This window comes from Bufo bufo, chromosome 8 (assembly GCF_905171765.1).
Source record: "Bufo bufo chromosome 8, aBufBuf1.1, whole genome shotgun sequence".
Taxonomy (NCBI): Eukaryota; Metazoa; Chordata; class Amphibia; order Anura; family Bufonidae; genus Bufo; species Bufo bufo.
Genome location: NC_053396.1, coordinates 186,236,888 through 186,255,953, shown reverse-complemented (window position 1 = coordinate 186,255,953; position 19,066 = coordinate 186,236,888). Strand labels below are relative to the sequence as shown.

At 45.0% G+C, this 19,066-nt stretch overlaps 3 protein-coding genes across 3 annotated transcripts in view; all 3 read left to right on the top strand.

Annotated features, from left to right (window-relative positions):
- Window positions 1–19,066, top strand: part of LOC121009424 (cytochrome P450 2G1-like) — a 172,138-nt gene that overhangs the window by 39,480 nt on the left and 113,592 nt on the right. The gene's annotated exons all lie outside the window — the stretch shown is intronic.
- The window catches only part of LOC121009425 (cytochrome P450 2A5-like), a 99,750-nt gene that overhangs the window by 39,471 nt on the left and 41,213 nt on the right, over window positions 1–19,066 (top strand). The window lies entirely within an intron of this gene.
- LOC121009435 (cytochrome P450 2G1-like) overlaps window positions 1–19,066 on the top strand; it is a 71,366-nt gene that overhangs the window by 39,501 nt on the left and 12,799 nt on the right. The window contains exons 3-4 of the mRNA XM_040442547.1: window positions 1,767–1,929; window positions 5,032–5,181. Coding sequence (XP_040298481.1) covers window positions 1,767–1,929; window positions 5,032–5,181 — 313 coding nt within the window. The remainder of the gene's footprint in view (window positions 1–1,766; window positions 1,930–5,031; window positions 5,182–19,066) is intronic.

Sequence of the window (19,066 nt, the reverse complement as noted above, 5' to 3'; positions counted from 1 at the left end):
CTCTTGGCTCCAGCAGGTGTTGGGGTAAACTGGCAGGCAAACTCAGATATTCTACTTTTTCTCTCTGCTATGCTAAACTCAGGCTTAAGTCTGGTAGATGGACTTTATGACTGTTCTGGTACCTTTTCAGCAGGGTGCCTCTGGTTGTTGACCCCCTCGTGATATTCTGTCTGTATCTGTAATGAATCATGGTGCTCCATGAGCTGCTTCCCTTTAGGGACTCCTGCTGCAGGAGGGGCAGCCATTCCCCTCACTGTGCCATCTTGACACATCTGCTTCTAATTATAGACTAGACTAGAACTGAACATAGCTTCCTGTAACCACTCCCTTGGTAGGAAGCGGAACTAGCTCACTTCTGCCCAAAAGGGGGAGAAAGAATGGAACTTACCATTCCAATCTAAAGGTACTCTCTCTGCCAGATACACTGCCACCTGCTAGTGAACCAGGCGCAGTACGTGAACATAACAGTTTCATAGCAATGCTATTAAGGCACAGTGTAAAAGGACCTGGAATAAATACGCAGATGACATTTTTGGTTAACCATTGGAGACAGTAGCAGGGTGTGGTGTCATTTAGGAAACCCATTCTCATTAATTAAGGAATCAGAAATGCTGTTAATTCACCTGACACGTCTGGTCTAGTAACTGCTTGGATTTCCAATGCACTAACAATTCTGGAGCATCTATTTTTATGACTCTATGATATGCCATTCCTTTATTATTCCTTCTAGAAATTATGAATGAATTACTAGCAGTTTGCATTGAAGGTCCAGATGGGTGTTACCAGTTGGGGTGGGGGGTGTCCTTGCAAAGTCTGACACTGGCATCACTGATTGAATAGTGTCAGACTGTGCAAGGACACACACCGAAATGTTGACACCCTGCTTGACCTTTATTACAAACTGCTAGGGAATCATTTATAACTACTATAAGTCTTGAACGGTATGTGAATCATGAGAATAGACACTCCACAATTGCTGTTATAAAAGGGATGAAGAGAGTTACTAAAGCAGATATGTCAGAGGTGACGGGTTTTATTTACTAAAGGATTCTGTTGTTTAAGGCTGCAGCTATCGACTATTTTTGTAATCGAGTATTCTATTGATTAATCCAATGATTAATCAAGTACTCTATTAACAAAAAACTAATTTAAAATAATGTTTTTCTTTATAAAAACTCATCAGCTCCCCCCGCCAGTGCCATCAGCTACCCCCCCCCCCCATGCCATCAGGCTCCCCCCGGTGCCATCAGCTGCCCCCTCAGTGCCTCCAGCTTCACTCCTGCTCCGTGGTCACGACACAAAGAAATTTGCTTTGAGAATTTTTTTTGTGTCGAATTACTCGATTTCATCGAGTAATCGTTTCAGCCCTACTGTTAAGGACTCTCATTTCTTGACCACAAAATATACTGGCTAGAAAGAGCGTGTCTTCCTCTGGAGGGCCCGTCCTGTCCTGCACTACAAATAATTCATTGATTTGGATGGACACTTTGTGTTGCTTAACTTCACCTGTGGTGGCGCTGCAGGGAAACTGAACACCTACTGCCAGGCTTCCTCTTAGTTTACAGCTGATTGCTGGGAGTCCCAGCAGGGGAATACTCTGTGATCTGCTTATAATCAAGTGACCTTTCAAGAGGTTGTCTAAAGAGAAAACTCGTGAAACTGAAATCAGACATACCAGCCCCATGAGTCAATATCTGTATATACTATTGATATAAGGTAGGACAGTGCATTTAATATAATTTTTATTTTGTATGTTTCTCTTCCAGTTGAGTGAGACCTATGGACCGGTGTTCACCATCTATCTGTCCAGTACACCAGCTGTGGTCTTGACCGGCTATGATTGTGTGAAAGAGGCTTTGATAGACAATGGGGATACGTTTAGTGTCAGGGGGCCTTCAGCATTGACTGATCTGCTCTTCAAAGGTTATGGTAAGTAAACAGTTTTTACATGATTCTATTGTATATAGAGCCAACATATTCTGCTGAGTTGTACAGAGGCTGTCATTATTTATGTTGGTCTTTTTCTCCGTTATATTGGTTTTGTTCCGTGAGAAAACTGGAGAACATGGATGAAACCCACGCAAACACAGGGAGGGCTTACAAAATCCATGCAGATGTTACAGAACATGGCACTGTATTATCAGAGTTTGCCAAATACAGGGCTGATGTGCTTTGCCGCTTAATGTGACAATGACATGGCTAGGGTGTAGAAGAAGCACATATATTAATATTGAAGGGTAGAAGAACCATGTAGAGAGAAAAACATTACAGGGGTTATCCCATGATTAATGTAAAACATCAAAATCGAACATCATATAGGACATGACACCCTCTTTCTAGCAAAGCTAGAACCAGCCCTGTACCTCACATGGATCCAGAGATCTCCACATTCATTGCTCTGCTAGATTTATATCAAGCTGATAGATCAAGGGGAGTGTCTATTCTGCTGCAGCTCAGGGGGCGTGTCCATGATCTCCCTATCACAGCTCAGGAGGCAGTTGAAGGATGAAACTGAGCATGTGCGGCCTTCTCAGTGAGCCGGACAAAGAAATAATAAAAAAAAAAGAACAAACAGCAGGTGGCGCTATACAGATACATTTTATTGAATAACTCAGTGGCTATACAAAATTTTTAGTTATATGCAATTAAAAAAGTATTTAGATCCAGGTGCTTGTTTAAAAACTATAGAATATTTTCCGTGGGATACCCTCTTTATAATAAGTGGGTAGCATGAGCTGAAAATAAGAAAATATGGTTTGGTAAAGGTGTTGGACTAAAATATTGATAACCTATCCTCAGGATAGTTCATTAATATCCAATGACTCCCATTATTCCTTACGATGAGCTGCTTCAAGGGGTTGCAGCGATTTTTGCGAGTGCTGCTTCCTGTAAACTTACCTGTGCGTCATCCCGCTTGTATAGGCAGCGCAGTGTAATTACAACTGCTTGTCCCATTAAAGTGAATGGAAAGAGCAGTTGTAATCACATTGTGCGGCCGCTGGAAATGATATGGCGCACAAATAATTTTCAAGTACTAGAAGCACTCACAAGAGTATTGCTGCCCCTTCAAATCCAAATAATTGACAAATTTTGCCTATGTAAATTTGTTAACATATCTTCATAATGGTCAGCAGCAGCGCCGCAGCCTAGGGATTACAAATTCATCGGTCACGTGGCCTAGGCACAGCTCGGCTCCATAGAAGTAAATGTGGCTGAGCTGCGATACCAAGCAAATGCCGCTATACAATGTACAGTGCTGTTCTTGGTGAGCAGGGAGAAGGCCACAGTGCTCACAGGTGCACCGGTGCCTTCTTTAACAGCTGATCTGCGGGGGTCCCAGGTGTCTGACTCCCACCGATCAGATACTGATGACCTATTACCTTGTAGGGCGGCCATGGGTGTTTTTTTTTTTTTTTTTCAAAAGTTCCCCCCCCCCGTTCGTCTGCTGTGGCCCCCCCCCCCCCCCCCCGATGATTTGGCGCGCTGTATTATAATGAGCAGTAAACTCGCAATGGGGAGGAGACGCAGTCTTCTGCTGTGGGCGTCACCTTCTCCCTGGCTGTGAGCGCTATCCAATCAACCAGGGAGAAGAAATCGGACGAATGGGGGGGGGGGGGGGCTTTTGAAAAAAAAAAGAAAAACCCCCATGGCATCACTGGGGGCCGCCCTACAAGGTAATACCATCATTAGACTATGTCAAAACTGATGAAAGGTTCTCTTTAAGGCCTCATGCACACGACCGTTGTTGTGTTCCGTGTCCGTTGTTCCGTTTTCTGTGATTTTCTGCGGACCTATTGACTTTCAATGGGCCCGTGGAAAACTCTGATAATGCACCGTTTGTCATCCGCGTCCGTGATCCGTGTTTCCAGTCCGTCAAAAAAATATGACCTGTCCTCTTTTTTTCGTGGACCCATTCAAGTCAATGGGTCCGTGAAAAAACACGGAGGCACACAAGATTGTCATCCGCGTCCGTTTTTTTTCCAATCATTTGCAAGGCGAAATTGACTTTTTTTTTAAACTTTCCTTTATGTCTGGTGATCCTCCAAAAATCAAGGAAGACACACGGAAACAAAAACGGAAAAGGATCACGGAACAACGGAACCCCGTTTTGCGGACCGTGAAAAAATACTGTCGTGTGCATGAGGCCTAAGTCTCAGATAACCATTTTAAAGGGTTTCTACCACCAGATTTTCACCTATTTAGCTGTCTGACACTAGCAATCTGCTAGTGTCTGCTGTACCTAACCAGGTTCATGTATTACCTTTGTCTGGAGCGGTTAAGCTTAAAAACGTAGTTTTATTGATATGCAAATGAGCCTCTAGGTGATATGGGGGCGTCTTTTCAGCACCTAGAGGCTCAGTCTACTCACTATTTCTGCCGCCCAGCGCGTCCCTCCAGCCCGCCCCTCTCCTCTAGATTGACAGCCTACTTCTCTCCATCTCGTCCGAATTCTCGCGCCTGCGCCGTGTGCTTCTGTATTCAGCACAGGGACTGTCGGACCGCTCCCTGAGACGGCATCTTCACTGCGCCTGCGCCGAGCAGCAGAAATAGTGAGTAGACTGAGCCTCTAGGTGCTGAAAAGATGCCCCCATAGCACCTAGAGGCTCATTTGCATATCAATAAAACTACGTTTTTAAGCTTAACCGCTCCAGACAAAGGTAATACATGAACCTGGTTAGGTACAGCAGATACTAGCAGATCGCTAGTGTCAGACAGCTAAATAGGTGAAAATCTGGTGGTAGAAACCCTTTCAATGTTCTGGTTTCCTGCTGCCTCCACTAGAGGGAGCTCAGTAGCGTTTTGCATCTGTTATTGGTTGAACACAAAAACAAAAACTGTTGTCAGTAATCTCATAAGCTCCCCCTGGTGGTGGCTGCAGGAAGTTAGAATGTCTTTCAAATCTATGTCTCTGCAGGTGATTTGGAGCTCTGTATCAGAAAATAAAGCTCCAACCACTATAAACAACTGTTAAAAAAAATCTGTGCAGAATCTGGGCAAAAAAGTATATCTGTTTATTGATTTTATTCTCAGGAGTGGTAATGAGCAATGGCGAGAGATGGAAACAGCTGCGCAGGTTTTCTCTTTCTACTCTGAGAAATTTTGGTATGGGGAAGAGGAGCATTGAAGAACGTATACAAGAGGAGGCGCGTTACTTGGCAGAAGAGATTAGGAAGAATGGAGGTCAGCACATATACACAGATCAATAGCTTGTGACTTCAGGTGTTAAACAGTTACATAATTATGTTGGAAATTGGCCACAGCAAAACAAAACTTCTTTGAGAAGATTCTTTCAGCGTAGAAATAAATATAAAGTCAGGCAGATTCGTAACTAAGCAAATTTTTTAGGGAAATTCGGATGAAGCAGCCAAATCAAATTTTCCAAAATTGTGCTCATCTCTAATTGTATTGCATTGGCTGTAAGTGTATTACACAGTGTAATAGACCTACAGCCTGCTTGACTGTGGGACCCAGGGGGCTGGATCTCACAGGCTTTCATGAAAGGCAGCACGATACCTATGGAAGGAATCAGGCTGCCTTCCCAGCTATTGGGTCCCCGTCACCACAGTGTGGGGACCGGATGGGGACGGGGAGGGAGCTCCCTCCACACAAACCCTGCACATGCCACGGTCAGCGCAGTTGCTTCCTCATTCTCCAATACACTGACGGGGGAAGGGGGGGCGGCTAATTTAGTTGCTCATATATCTGGTTTGGCTGAAAACTGACATTCCAAGCTTTCAGACAATACCAGAATGACAGCAATATGTTCAATACAGGGTAAGATATCACTGTTAGAAATCGGGATGCTGTGAATGAAGCTAAAAAGTGAAAGTAAAAGCAAATTTTACCTGGGATTATCCTCACCCACAATTGCCTCTTTTACACTTGCCTTCATATCACTCCTCACATACAGGCACATACCACCGACTTTTCTATTGGCTCTGTCCTTCCTAAAGAGTGTAAAACCCTGAATATTAACATCCCAGTCATGTGGAGAGTCCATCCATGTATCAGCCACAACAACTACATCTATGTATTCCTCTAGTACAGGGGTACTCAACTGGCGGACCGCGGTTGCCAGCTGTCCGAACCCCTGGATGCACCTGGGTGCCGCCTCTCGGGGTGCCAGAGTGCAGAAGCAATGAGCGCGTCCATCAATACAGATGGAAGCGCTCATTGCTGGACCGCAGGGAGCTGGGTCCTATCACTCACTGCTCAGCTCCCTGCACTTCTCCCCTCCTTCAGGCTGTCGGCACTCTGAATGGTGAAGCAGGAAGACTTCTCCCCGCTCGACCATTCAGCCGAGAGACACAGATCGTGCTGCTGGCTTGTGTGGGGGTGGAGCCTGCAGCCCAGAAATCTGAATAAGCTCCACCCACACAGTGCTGCAGAGCGATCTGTGTCTGCAAGGGAGAGAGGACTGTGAGCTTCAGGAATGGGACAAGGTGAGTAGTAACTGTGTTTTTTTCTTTTTTTTACAACAGGGGGCACAATGGGCATTTCTTCTCTGGAGGGGGGCACAATGGGCATTTCTACTCTGGAGGGGGGCACAATGGGCATTTCTACTCTGGAGGGGGGCACAATGGGCATTTCTACTCTGGAGGGGGGCACAATGGACATTGCTAATGTGAAGGGGTCACAATGGACATTGCTAATGTGAAGAGGTCACAATGGGCATTGCTAATGTGAAGGGGGCACAATGGGCATTGCTAATGTGAAGGGGGCACAATGGGCATTGCTAATGTGAAGGGGGCACAATGGGCATTGCTAATGTGAAGGGGGCACAATGGGCATTGCTAATGTGAAGGGGGCACAATGGGCATTGCTAATGTGAAGGGGGCACAATGGGCATTGCTAATGTGAAGGGGGCACAATGGGCATTGCTAATGTGAAGGGGGCACAATGGGCATTGCTAATGTGAAGGGGGCACAATGGGCATTACTAATGTGAAGGGGGCACAATGGGCATTGCTAATGTGAAGGGGGCACAATGGGCATTGCTAATGTGAAGGGGGCACAATGGGCATTGCTAATGTGAAGGGGGCACAATGGGCATTGCTAATGTGAAGGGGGCACAATGGGCATTGCTAATGTGAAGGGGGCACAATGGGCATTGCTAATGTGAAGGGGACATAATGGGAATTTCTACTCCAGATGGGGGCACAATGGAAATTTCTACTCTGGTGTCATGCCCTGCTCAGGTTATGTGCGGAGGTCTGCCAGGTTAGCAGCACGTGTGTAGTTTTTTGTTTGTTTTAGGTTTGGAGTTAAGCTGTATCCGCCTCCCTTCAGGTGCACTGGGTGGGGTCGTTTGTGTGAGTTTAAATTACGCCCCTTCCCAGTATCCTGTGCGGGTTATAGCTTCTATCTTGCTATGAGGAAAGGTGGATTTGCTGTTTCTGCTCTGCTACAAGATAAGTTGGTTTTGGTTTACTTTTGTGTTCTGTCTAGGCTGTTAGAGAGACACATGCCTCCTCCTGGACCTGAGGAAGCAGGCTGCCTCTTTCCCCCATCTCAGGGACTTTAGGGAATCTTCAGCCTTAGGCACGAGGGCACGTTTATTCCCACCTTTAGGGTCTGAACGTGGGCGCAGAAGTCCAGGGAGAGCTGGTAGGGAATTGTCAGAAGTTGACCATTATCCCCAGTTTCTGGCCCAGATGCTTGTTTTGAGGTTTTTCTGTGTGTTTCTTGTATCTTGTATCCTACCCGCCGTGACATTATAACCCGCCAATACTTAGACTGCCATTAATGGAGTCAATTGATGCGTTAGTAGATCGCATGCAGGGATTATCCCTAGAGGTTGCTGATCTGCGTAATTCTGTCACATGGTGTCAGAATGCCCTGGCATCAGGTGCTATAGGTGGAAGTCAAATTTATGGGGAGCCTAGAGTCGCTCTTCATGATAGATTTTCAGGGGGTGTGGATGACTATCCGCTTTAGAGAGTCATGCAAGCTGTATTTTCGGCTGCGGCCATCTTCATCTGGTGATGAGAGTCAGAGAGTAGGGATAATCATATCCCTGTTTAAAGGGAATGCGCAGTCCTGGGCCTTTTCTCTGCCGACCGGTTCTCTGGCTCTCCGGTCGGTGGATGAATTTTTTGAAGCCTTGGGATTAATTTATGATGACCCAGATCGGGTCTCGATGGCAGAATCTAAGTTGCGTAATTTATTTCAAGGAGAACATACAGCAGAGGCGTACTGCGTTGAGTTTAGGAGATGGGCTACGGAGTCTGAGTGGAATGACCCCGCACTACGTAGTCAGTTTTGTCAGTGGTTGTCTGAGAGATTGAAAGATGCCCTCGCTTTTCATGAGTATCCGGATACGTTGGAGAATGCTATGTCTTTAGCAGTACGGTTTGATAGACGCATTAGAGAGAGGTGTAAAGTGCCTTCCGCGCGAGGATCCCTTCTGGGAGTGGTTTCGTCTGACCAGTTCCCCAGAGTAATATGACATGTAATTCTAGGGTGGGGGAGGATGCGGGTGCAGCTGGGTCAGGTGTCTTTCCGTTCTGGTAATAGGAACTTTAGGAGGTTGCATAAGCTATGTTATCACTGTGGAGAAAGTGGTCATTTTGTTTATGCTTGTCCTGTTAAACTGCAAGTTGATGATAAAGAATCACAAAGAGGTTTACATAAAGAAAAAAAAAAAAACATCCCTGACTCTTGGTAGTGTGAATGGGGTGTCAAAGCAGGCAGGTATGCAATCTCCCTGCAATACTCGTTTTCTCCTTCTAGCTACAGTGGCGCTAGACTCAGGAAAATTTTATTTTGAAGTATTCATTGACTGTGGTGCTGGGGTAAACCTTATTGATTTTCTTTTTCTTTAAAATCTGGGCTTAAGTACTTGCACTTTAGAAAGAGAGATTCCGGTGTTTGCAATTGATTCTTCCCCTTTTTTTCAAAGGAGTCTCACTCATATTGCTCATGGTATTCATGTTTTGTCATGAAGGACTTGCCCGCTCCAATGGTTTTTACCGTGGTTGATAAAACATAACCCTACTATAGATTGGCAGGCAAGGCAGATCATTGGTTGAAGTGAATTTTGTTCGAATAATGCATCTATCTCAGGGGTGTCTACTACGGTTCTACCTCAGTATCTCTGAGATTTTGCGGCTGTCTTTTCGGAGGGTGGGGCTCAGGAGTTGCCTCCTCATCGTGAATAGGATTGTCCGGTTAATCTCATCCCAGGGGCTAAGTTGCCAAAGTCTCGGCTATACAATCTTTCTCAACCCGAGAGAGAGGTCATGCGGAAGTATATTGCCAGAGAGTTTGGCAAAGGGTCATATTAGGCCATCTAAGTCTCCGGTCACAGTTGGTTTTTTCTTTGTAAAGAAAAAGGATAGATCACTTAGACCTTGTTTGGATTTCCGGGAACTGAACCGCATAATGGTCTGTGATCCGTATCCCCTTCCTTTGATTTCTGACCCTTTTGGTCAAATTGTTGGAACCAAGGTGTTCTCCAAGTTAGATTTAAGAGGGGCCTACAATCTGATCAGAATCAAGGAGGGGGATGAGTGGAAAAAGGCCTTCAACACACACGAGGGTCATTTCGAGAATCTGGTTATGCCTTTTGGGTTAACTAACGCGCCAGGAGTGTTTGAGCAATTTATAATGACATTTTCCATCATTTTGTGGGAAGGTTCATTGTAATTTACTTGGATGACATATTAATTTACACTCCTGATCTGAAGACCCTTCAGCATCACGTGAGACAGGTTTTGTCGATCCTTCGGGAGAATAAATTATATGCTAAATTGGAGAAATGTGTGTTTTCTGTTCAGGAGCTTCTGTTTCTGGGATATCTGCTTTCTGACTCTGGTTTTCGTATGGACCCCGAAAAGGTCCGGGCGGTTCTGGAATGGGACCGACCGGAGAATCAGAAGGCTTTGATGCGGTTTTTAGGGTTTACCAATTATTATAGAAAATGTATCTTAAACTACTCTACCATTGTAAAACCTTTGACCGATATGACTAGGAAAGGCGTCGACTTCTCTGTCTGGTAGGATGAGGCATTGCAAGCCTTTTCGGCTATTAAGGAATGTTTTGCGTCTGCTCCCATTCTGATGCAGCCCGATGTGTCTCAGCCATTCGTGGTAGAGGTGGATGCATCAGAGGTGGGGGTTGGAGCAGTTTTGTTGCAGGGTTTATCTCCTGGCAAATGGCATCCGTGTGCTTTTTTTTCCAAGAAGCTCTCGGTCGCCGAGAGGAATTATGATGTAGGAGATAGGGAATTGCTGGCCATCAAATTGGCCTTTGAGGAATGGCATCACTGGTTGGAGGGGGCGTCTCATCCCGTCACGGTATATACTGATCATAAGAATTTGGCTTATCTGCAATCTGCCAAGCGTCTGAAGTTTTAATTTTGTGGTTACTTTTCGCCCGGGGGTTCAAAACGTAGTTTTCCTGGGGGAAGTGATTCTGAGGATCCTGCTCCGATTTTGGCTGATGGGTTGGTGGTCTGCGCTCTGTACCCCGAGTTGGAGATGGAGGTGTTGGAAGCCCAGGAGGGGGCTCCTGATTCTTGTCCCCCAGGGAGGTTATTTGTTCCTGATGGACTGCGATACAAAGTATTCAAGGAACATCACAATACTGTCCTTGCTAGACATCCTGGTGGCAAGTCCACCTTTGATCTTATTTCTCGAAGGTTCTGGTGGCCCGGGTTACGTAAGAGTGTTGAGGATTACGTAGCAGCTTGTGAGACCTGTGCACGGTCAAAGGTTGCTCATACTCGACCTTCTGGTTCACTTCTTCCTTTGTCTATTCTATCTTGTCCTTGGACGCACTTGTCAGTGGACTGTATTACTGGTCTGCCGAGTTCCTCCGGGAAAACTGTGATTTTGGTGGTTGTGGACCGTTTTAGTAAAATGGCTCACTTTGTATCGTTAGCTAGTCTGCCCAATGCTAAGACTCTTGCTCATGTTTTTATTGATAACCTCAAGAAATTACATAGCATTCCCTCGGATGTGGTTTCGCATAGGGGCACGCAGTTTGTTTCCAGGTTTTGGAGGGCGTTCTGCTCTCGTCTTGGTGTTCAACTTTCGTTCTCTTCGGCTTTTCATCCGCAGTCGAATGGGCAGACAGAGCGTACTAACCAAAACCTGGAGACCTATTTGAGGTGTTTTGTGGCTGATAACCAGGAGGACTGGTCCTCATTCTTATCTCTAGCTGAGTTTGCTTTGAATAACCATAGGCAGGAGTCCACGGGTAAGTCGCCATTTTTTTGGCGCATACGGTTTTCATCCTCAGTTTGGTACCTTTTCTGGGCCTGGTTCCTCTGGGATGCCAGAATAGGAGAGATTTTCTTCTGCTTTGTCTTCTATCTGGCGGAGGATTCAAGTTAATTTGGAGAAGATGGGTGAGAGGTAAAAGCGAATGACTGACAGGAGACGTATGACTGGTCCGGATCTGTGTGTAGGTGATCTGGTGTGGTTATCTACTAAAAACATTAAACTGAGAGTACCATCTTGGAAACTGGATCCAAGATTTATTGGACCTTACAAAATATCTGCGGTTGTCAATCCAGTGGCGTTGTGTCTGGATATTCCGCAGATCTGGAGGATCCATGATGTGTTCCACAGGTCTTTACTGAAGAAATATGTGAAACCGGTGGAACCATCGCCATTGCCTCCTCCCCCTGTTCTGGTTGATGGCAATTTAGAGTTCGAGATCTCTAGAGTTCTCGACTCACGTGTTCTTCAGGGTTCTCTTCAGTACCTGGTACACTGGAGGGGATACGGCCCCGAGGAGAGGATGTGGGTTCCGGCTGTGGATGTTAGTGCCAGCCGACTGGTGAGGGCCTTTCAGAGGGTCCACCCAGATAAAGTTGGGCCGGGGTGTCCGGAGGTCACCCGTAGAATGGGGGGTACTGTCATGCCCTGCTCAGATTATGTGCGGAGGTCTGCCAGGTTAGCAGCACGTGTGTAGTTTTTTGTTTGTTTTGGGTTTGGAGTTGAGCTGTATCCGCCTCCCTTCAGGTGCACTGGGTGGGGTCATTTGTGTGAGTTTAAATTACGCCCCTTCCCAGTGTCCTGTGCGGGATATAGCTTCTATCTTGCTCTGAGAAAAGATGGATTTGCTGTTTCTGCTTTGCTACAAGATAAGTTGGTTTTGGTTTCCTTTTGTGTTCTGTCTAGGCTGTTAGAGAGACACCTGCCTCCTCCTGGACCTGAGGAAGCAGGCTGCCTCTTTTCCCCCTTTTCAACATTTCAGGGAGGACTTTAGGGAATCTTCAGCCTTAGGCACAAGGGCACGTTTATTCCTACCTTTAGGATCTGAACGTGGGCGCAGAAGTCCAGGGAGAGCTGGTAGGGAATTGTCAGAAGGTGACAGTTATCCCCAACTTCTGGCCTAGACGCTTGTTTTGAGGTTTTTCTGTATGTTTCTTGTATCCTACCCGCCATGACATCTGGAGGGGGCACAATGGGCATTTCTACTATGGAGGGGGCACAGTGCACAGAGGGCATTACTACTATGGAGGGGGCACAGAGGGAATTATTACTGTGAAGAGGCACAATGGCATTACTAGCACAGAGAGCATTACTGCTATTAAGGGAGCACAATGGGGATTTCTACTACGGAGGGGGCACAGATGGAATTATTACTGTGAAGGGGGCACAATGGGCATTATTACTATTAAGGGGGCATAATGGGCATTATTACTTTGAAGAGGGTACAATGGGCATTACTACTATCAAGGGGTATTATTGCTGTGAAGGGGCAAAATGGGCATTATTACTATGAAGGGGGAACAGTGGGCAGTATTACTATGAAGGGGCACAATGGGGATTATTACTGTGAAAGGGGACACAATGGGGATTATTACTGTGAAGGGGGCACAAAGAGGGCATTACAACTGTGAAGGGCCACAGATAGGGCATTACTACAGTGAAAGGGGCACAGAGAGGCCATTACTACTGTGACGGGGCACTTAGTGTATTCATACTCTGTGGGGAGGAGCTAAGGAGGCATCACAATGTGTCAGGGGCACCCTGCTGTGAGGGTGCATTTAGGGGTATCATACTCTGTGGAGCATTAAAGTGGCATCATTATTGTAAGGGGGCACTGAAAGGACATTCTTAGTGTTTGGTCGGCAGAAAGGAGATTAGGTGGGCTAGAAGGTGTGGATTATTGTAAAAATAAATAATTATGCAGCGCTACACACCAATGGTGTTGTCCCTCCTTATATATTTTTTGTTTTACAGCTCGGACCTTCATCATACAGCAGACTCAGCTGCACCCTCCTCATTAAGGTGGCTCATCCCTTTAATAGAGCCTGTAGCTGAGAAGTCGGCCCAGTTCTCCATGAACCCAAACCCTTTCTTCCTGCACCAGCTTTTGAGCCACTTTGACTCCCTAAGCTTCCGCTTTCTATTGTCACTCGTGGCACTGGTAGTATTTCTGAGAACACTACTGTAATGAGCCCCTACTCGCTCTATTCTGCTCTCACGGCACTCCCTGATGTGACCACAATATCTGCTGGTTCTGCCGTTGATGATCCGGCCTCAAACAACCGCTTGTGTCGTTTTAATTCTCACAGAACTAACACCAGTCAGGCTGTATGTGAGTTCAAACTGACAAAATTCTTTATTGAATGCATCACATACACTCCCCTAAAGAATTATTAGGAACACCTGTTCTATTTCTCATTAATGCAATTATCTAGTCAACCAATCACATGGCAGTTGCTTCAATGCATTTAGGGGGGTGGTCCTGGTCAAGACAATCTCCTGAACTCCAAACTGAATGTCATAATGGGAAAGAAAGGTGATTTAAACAATTTTGAGCGTGGCATGGTTGTTGGTGCCAGACGGGCCGGTCTGAGTATTTCACAATCTGCTGAGTTACTGGGATTTTCACGCACAACCATTTCTAGGGTTTACAAAGAATGGTGTGAAAAGGGAAAAACATCCAGTATGCGGCAGTCCTGTGGGCAAAAATGCCTTGTGGATGCTAGAGGTCAGAGGAGAATGGGCCGACTGATTCAAGCTGATAGAAGAGCAACGTTGACTGAAATAACCACTCGTTACAACCGAGGTATGCAGCAAAGCATTTGTGAAGCCACAACATGCACAACCCTGAGGCGGATGGGCTACAACAGCAGAAGACCCCACCGGGTACCACTCATCTCCACTACAAATAGGAAAAAGAGGCTACAATTTGCACGAGCTCACCAAAATTGGACTGTTGAAGACTGGAAAAATGTTGCCTGGTCTGATGAGTCTCGATTTCTGTTGAGACATTCAAATGGTAGAGCCCGAATTTGGCGTAAACAGAATGACAACATGTATCCATCCTCTGATGGCTACTTCCAGCAGGATAATGCACCATGTCACAAAGCTCGAATCATTTCAAATTGGTTTCTTGAACATGACAATGAGTTCACTGTACTAAAATGGCCCCCACAGTCACCAGATCTCAACCCAATAGAGCATCTTTGGGATGTGGTGGAACGGGAGCTTCGTGCCCTGGATGTGCATCCCTCAAATCTCTATCAACTGCAAGATGCTATCCTATCAATATGGGCCAACATTTCTAAAGAATGCTATCAGCACCTTGTTGAATCAATGCCACGTAGAATTAAGGCAGTTCTGAAGGCAAAAGGGGGTCCAACACCGTATTAGTATGGTGTTCCTAATAATTCTTTAGGTGAGTGTATATTTATATTGACAGTTGGAACACCTCTTTCAATTGGTAAATTGTAAAACCCCCTCTGATTGGCTATGCAAATGAGGTAAGCAGGGATTAGTTCAAGAGCTTGGCTGGAAGGCAGATGGGTGTGGCCATTGTCGCAGAGAGATTCAAACCATGACAACTACCTTAGAGGTCCTGGACTTGAGCTTCTTTCCTAGTTCCCTTAAATTATTTTTAAGTGCCTTCCATCTCCCCATGACTTTGTCATTGGTACCAATCTGTACTATGACCGCTGGGTCTTCCTCAGCCCCACCCAGTAATCTGTATATGCGATCTGCAATATGCCGAACCCAAGCATCTGGAAGACAACACACTGTTTGTCATTTGGGTCATCTGTTGCCAAGACCATAATCTGTCTGCCTAATAAAGTCCCCTACCATCAGCACCTGCCTGACCTTTGCTGCACTATTCCCATCTTTCTTTCAGCAGTCATCCTCCTGGTTGCTAGGAGAAATGCCCTGCTGCAAAGTTGGTGACCCTGGGCTTGCATCCCTAATATCAGCCAAACAAGCATAGTTACTAGGGTGTTCCAGCACAGGACTAGCCTCCCTGGCACTTTTGCCTTACCGCTTTCCGTAATTGTTAGCCAACTTCTGACCCCATAGTCCAGATCTTGCCGTCCTCCACCCACCTCCACCTTGGCCTGCACAGTGAGGTCTAAACCTTTCTCCAGGTTTTCAATGGTTCTGCATGGCACGAGCTGCAAATTTAGATCCACAATCTGGGATTCCAAATATGCAACATGCTTGCATCTATTGCAAATGTATTCACCCTCAAAGTGTTGTTCAAGGCATGCATACATTGCAAAGGACACACACTTAGTAGAATTGTTCATGGAGCACATGTTTAAATGGGGATGAGCAGTAAAAAAAAAAAAAACTGAATATCAGAATAAATTTAAACCCCCTACCACTGTAATTGGGAAACTTGCTAGAATCAAGCAAACAGCACAATGAAAATCTATCAAACCATGGTTCCTATGCACGTCACTGTATTTTCACACGGAAAACCTCGCTTGCAGTCTCTATGGCTTGAAGCTCAGACTTTGAAAGGTTTGAGTCTAATGCATGTTGGTAATTTGATATAGGTATTAGGGATGAGAGAACCCCTGGAAGTTTGGTGTTCGGAATCGCCCTAACTTCAGATCAAAGTTTGGGTTTGGGACTCGAACTTGACCCCTAACCCCATTGAAGTCAATGGGGTTCCAAACTTCACTTTATTTTACATTATAACATGGTTATATTGGAAAATGATAGCATTCTTAAGACAGAATGCAAAGCAATATGGCTATTTAGGGGTTAAAAAAAAACTCCCCTCATCCACTTGATTGCGCTGCAGCAGCTTCTTCTATCTTCACTGAACAGGACCTGCCAAAGGACCTGCAATATGCGTAATGACATCACCATGTGGGACAGTGCGGTGACATCATCGCGCACATCGCACCCGGACTTCCGTGAAAAAGTCAGGGTTCTGGTCCGAGTACCCGACCTTGCAAAGTTCGGTACCAACCCGAACTTTGCAGTTCAGGTTTGCTCATCCCTAATAGGTATGTTGGGATCAAGTTGTCTTAAAGTGGTTCTACAAAATAAGAAAGAAAAAACACTCTAGAAAGAGTGCCACATCTGTCTGTGTTGTGTCTGGTAGTGCAGGTCAGCTCTTTTGAGCTGCAATATCAAACTCAACCTGTAGACAGCTGTGGCAATTTTTTTTCTCTAATCCCAAATTAAAGAAGTTATCCAAAAGTATAAAGTGTCCCCCCGTGGGCCTGGCCCCCAACATGCAATATACTTACCCCGCTCCCTGCGGCACTCCTGATTCCCGCACCGCCCTCTGCTGCTTCTCCCTGTACACGGAAGAAAACATCCAGTGTCAGGGGGAGCAGTCAATGGCAGGCGGGGATGGGGACGAGCCTCCCTAGCATCACAGGTGACGCTAGGATAACCCCTTTAATTTAAATCTTAGAGTTTTGAACATAACACTGTACATTACATGATAACATTTAGTACAATATATGCATATAAAACTTATTGTAACCCATTGTTTCATACTAAATGTGGATAACAAATTGTATTCACTTATCATTTTTAACAAAGAAAATAGATCCACAACCCCTCTCTAATATACGTACATCTAACCCCAATATATAAACATAGGAATAATATTAGAATATATTAGGAATACTTCAATAATAGATTCCATTATTTATCTCTTGAAGATATCCTATTATTCTTCAGTACGTATTTAGTATTTTTTGATGAATTAAAAAAACGCACACATCGCATAGATAACACAATTACAATCTATTTGATGCATTCATTGATTTTATATTTGGTTAGGTTATATTCACACACATATCACATATTCATTTTTTATTATACATACTGATATACAATTTTTTTAGAGATATATGCTTTGTATTATATTTATACTGTTATATATTCATCTTTACTCTATATGTCTGCACTCCGGTATATATTTGAAAGAAGAAAGCTTCTATTATGGGATTTGGATATGACTGTCCGATCCAGCTTTTTACCATACCTATCATGGACCATCTACTTCCGGACCCATACCTTTTTATATACCCATTAAACAAAATGGCTATCAATACCCACTGAGGAAGGCGCATGTACGCTCTGAAAAGCGTTTGGGGGATTATGATAGCCAGCACGCCATATGTGACCAAGAAATATTGAATTCCACATCATATGTAGTGCATGCACTAACTACTAGCTGAACAGTGATCCGTGATATCTAAATGTACTTCTACTTATCTATAACTAACCATGGAGAAAGCCGAACTCCACTACAAGCCCGGCACAACCCGAATCATCCACCACATGGGACGCCATGTGGGACGCCGAGGGCAGAGGGTTTTGCGATACAGCCACACCACCGACAGGAGAAAGAATACTATATAGGGGAGAAAGTATCCATAGATCGTGAGTGGTAACGTATGAAGCACAATGCAACAATATATCAACATTAAATGTTACACTATAAGTGATAATAGAATTTGCAAGTGTACTATCTAAAATAGAACAGCGCGTTAAGCCACGATCTATCTATCAAAGGAGTGATCTGAATTAAGGATTGATCACAGGATAAAACCTAATAGTGCACTGAATAACATAAACCTCCATGAACTTCCTCATAACGGAACGGGATTTTTATTCATATGAACTCAAATTTTTATATACACTGCGTGCAGAATTATTAGGCAAATGAGTATTTTGACCACATCATCCTCTTTATGCATGTTGTCTTACTCCAAGCTGTATAGGCTCGAAAGCCTACTACCAATTAAGCATATTAGGTGATGTGCATCTCTGTAATGAGAAGGGGTTTGGTCTAATGACATCAACACCCTATATTAGGTGTGCATAATTATTAGGCAACTTCCTTTCCTTTGGCAAAATGGGTCAAAAGAAGGACTTGACAGGCTCAGAAAAGTCAAAAATAGTGAGATATCTTGCAGAGGGATGCAGCACTCTTAAAATTGCAAAGCTTCTGAAGCGTGATCATGGAACAATCAAGCGTTTCATTCAAAATAGTCAACAGGGTCGCAAGAAGCGTGTGGAAAAACCAAGGCGCAAAATAACTGCCCATTAACTGAGAAAAGTCAAGTGTGCAGCTGCCAAGATGCCACTTGCCACCAGTTTGGCCATATTTCAGAGCTGCAACATCACTGGAGTGCCCAAAAGCACAAGGTGTGCAATACTCAGAGACATGGCCAAGGTAAGAAAGGCTGAAAGATGACCACCACTGAACAAGACACACAAGCTGAAACGTCAAGACTGGGCCAAGAAATATCTCAAGACAGATTTTTCTAAGGTTTTATGGACTGATGAAATGAGAGTGAGTCTTGATGGGCCAGATGGATGGGCCCGTGGCTGGATTGGTAAAGGGCAGAGAGCTCCAGTCCGACTCAGACGCCAGCAAGGTGGAGGTGGAGTACTGGTTTGGGCTGGTATCATCAAAGATGAGCTTGTGGGGCCTTTTCGGGTTGAGGATGGAGTCAAGCTCAACTCCCAGTCCTACTGCCAGTTTCTGGAAGACACCTTCTTCAAGCAGTGGTACAGGAAGAAGTCTGCATCCTTCAAGAAAAACATGATTTTCATGCAGGACAATGCTCCATCACACGCGTCCAAGTACTCCACAGCGTGGCTGGCAAGAAAGGGTATAAAAGAAGAAAATCTAATGACATGGCCTCCTTGTTCACCTGATCTGAACCCCATTGAGAACCTGTGGTCCATCATCAAATGTGAGATTTACAAGGAGGGAAAACAGTACACCTCTCTGAACAGTGTCTGGGAGGCTGTGGTTGCTGCTGCACGCAATGTTGATGGTGAAAAGATCAAAACACTGACAGAATCCAT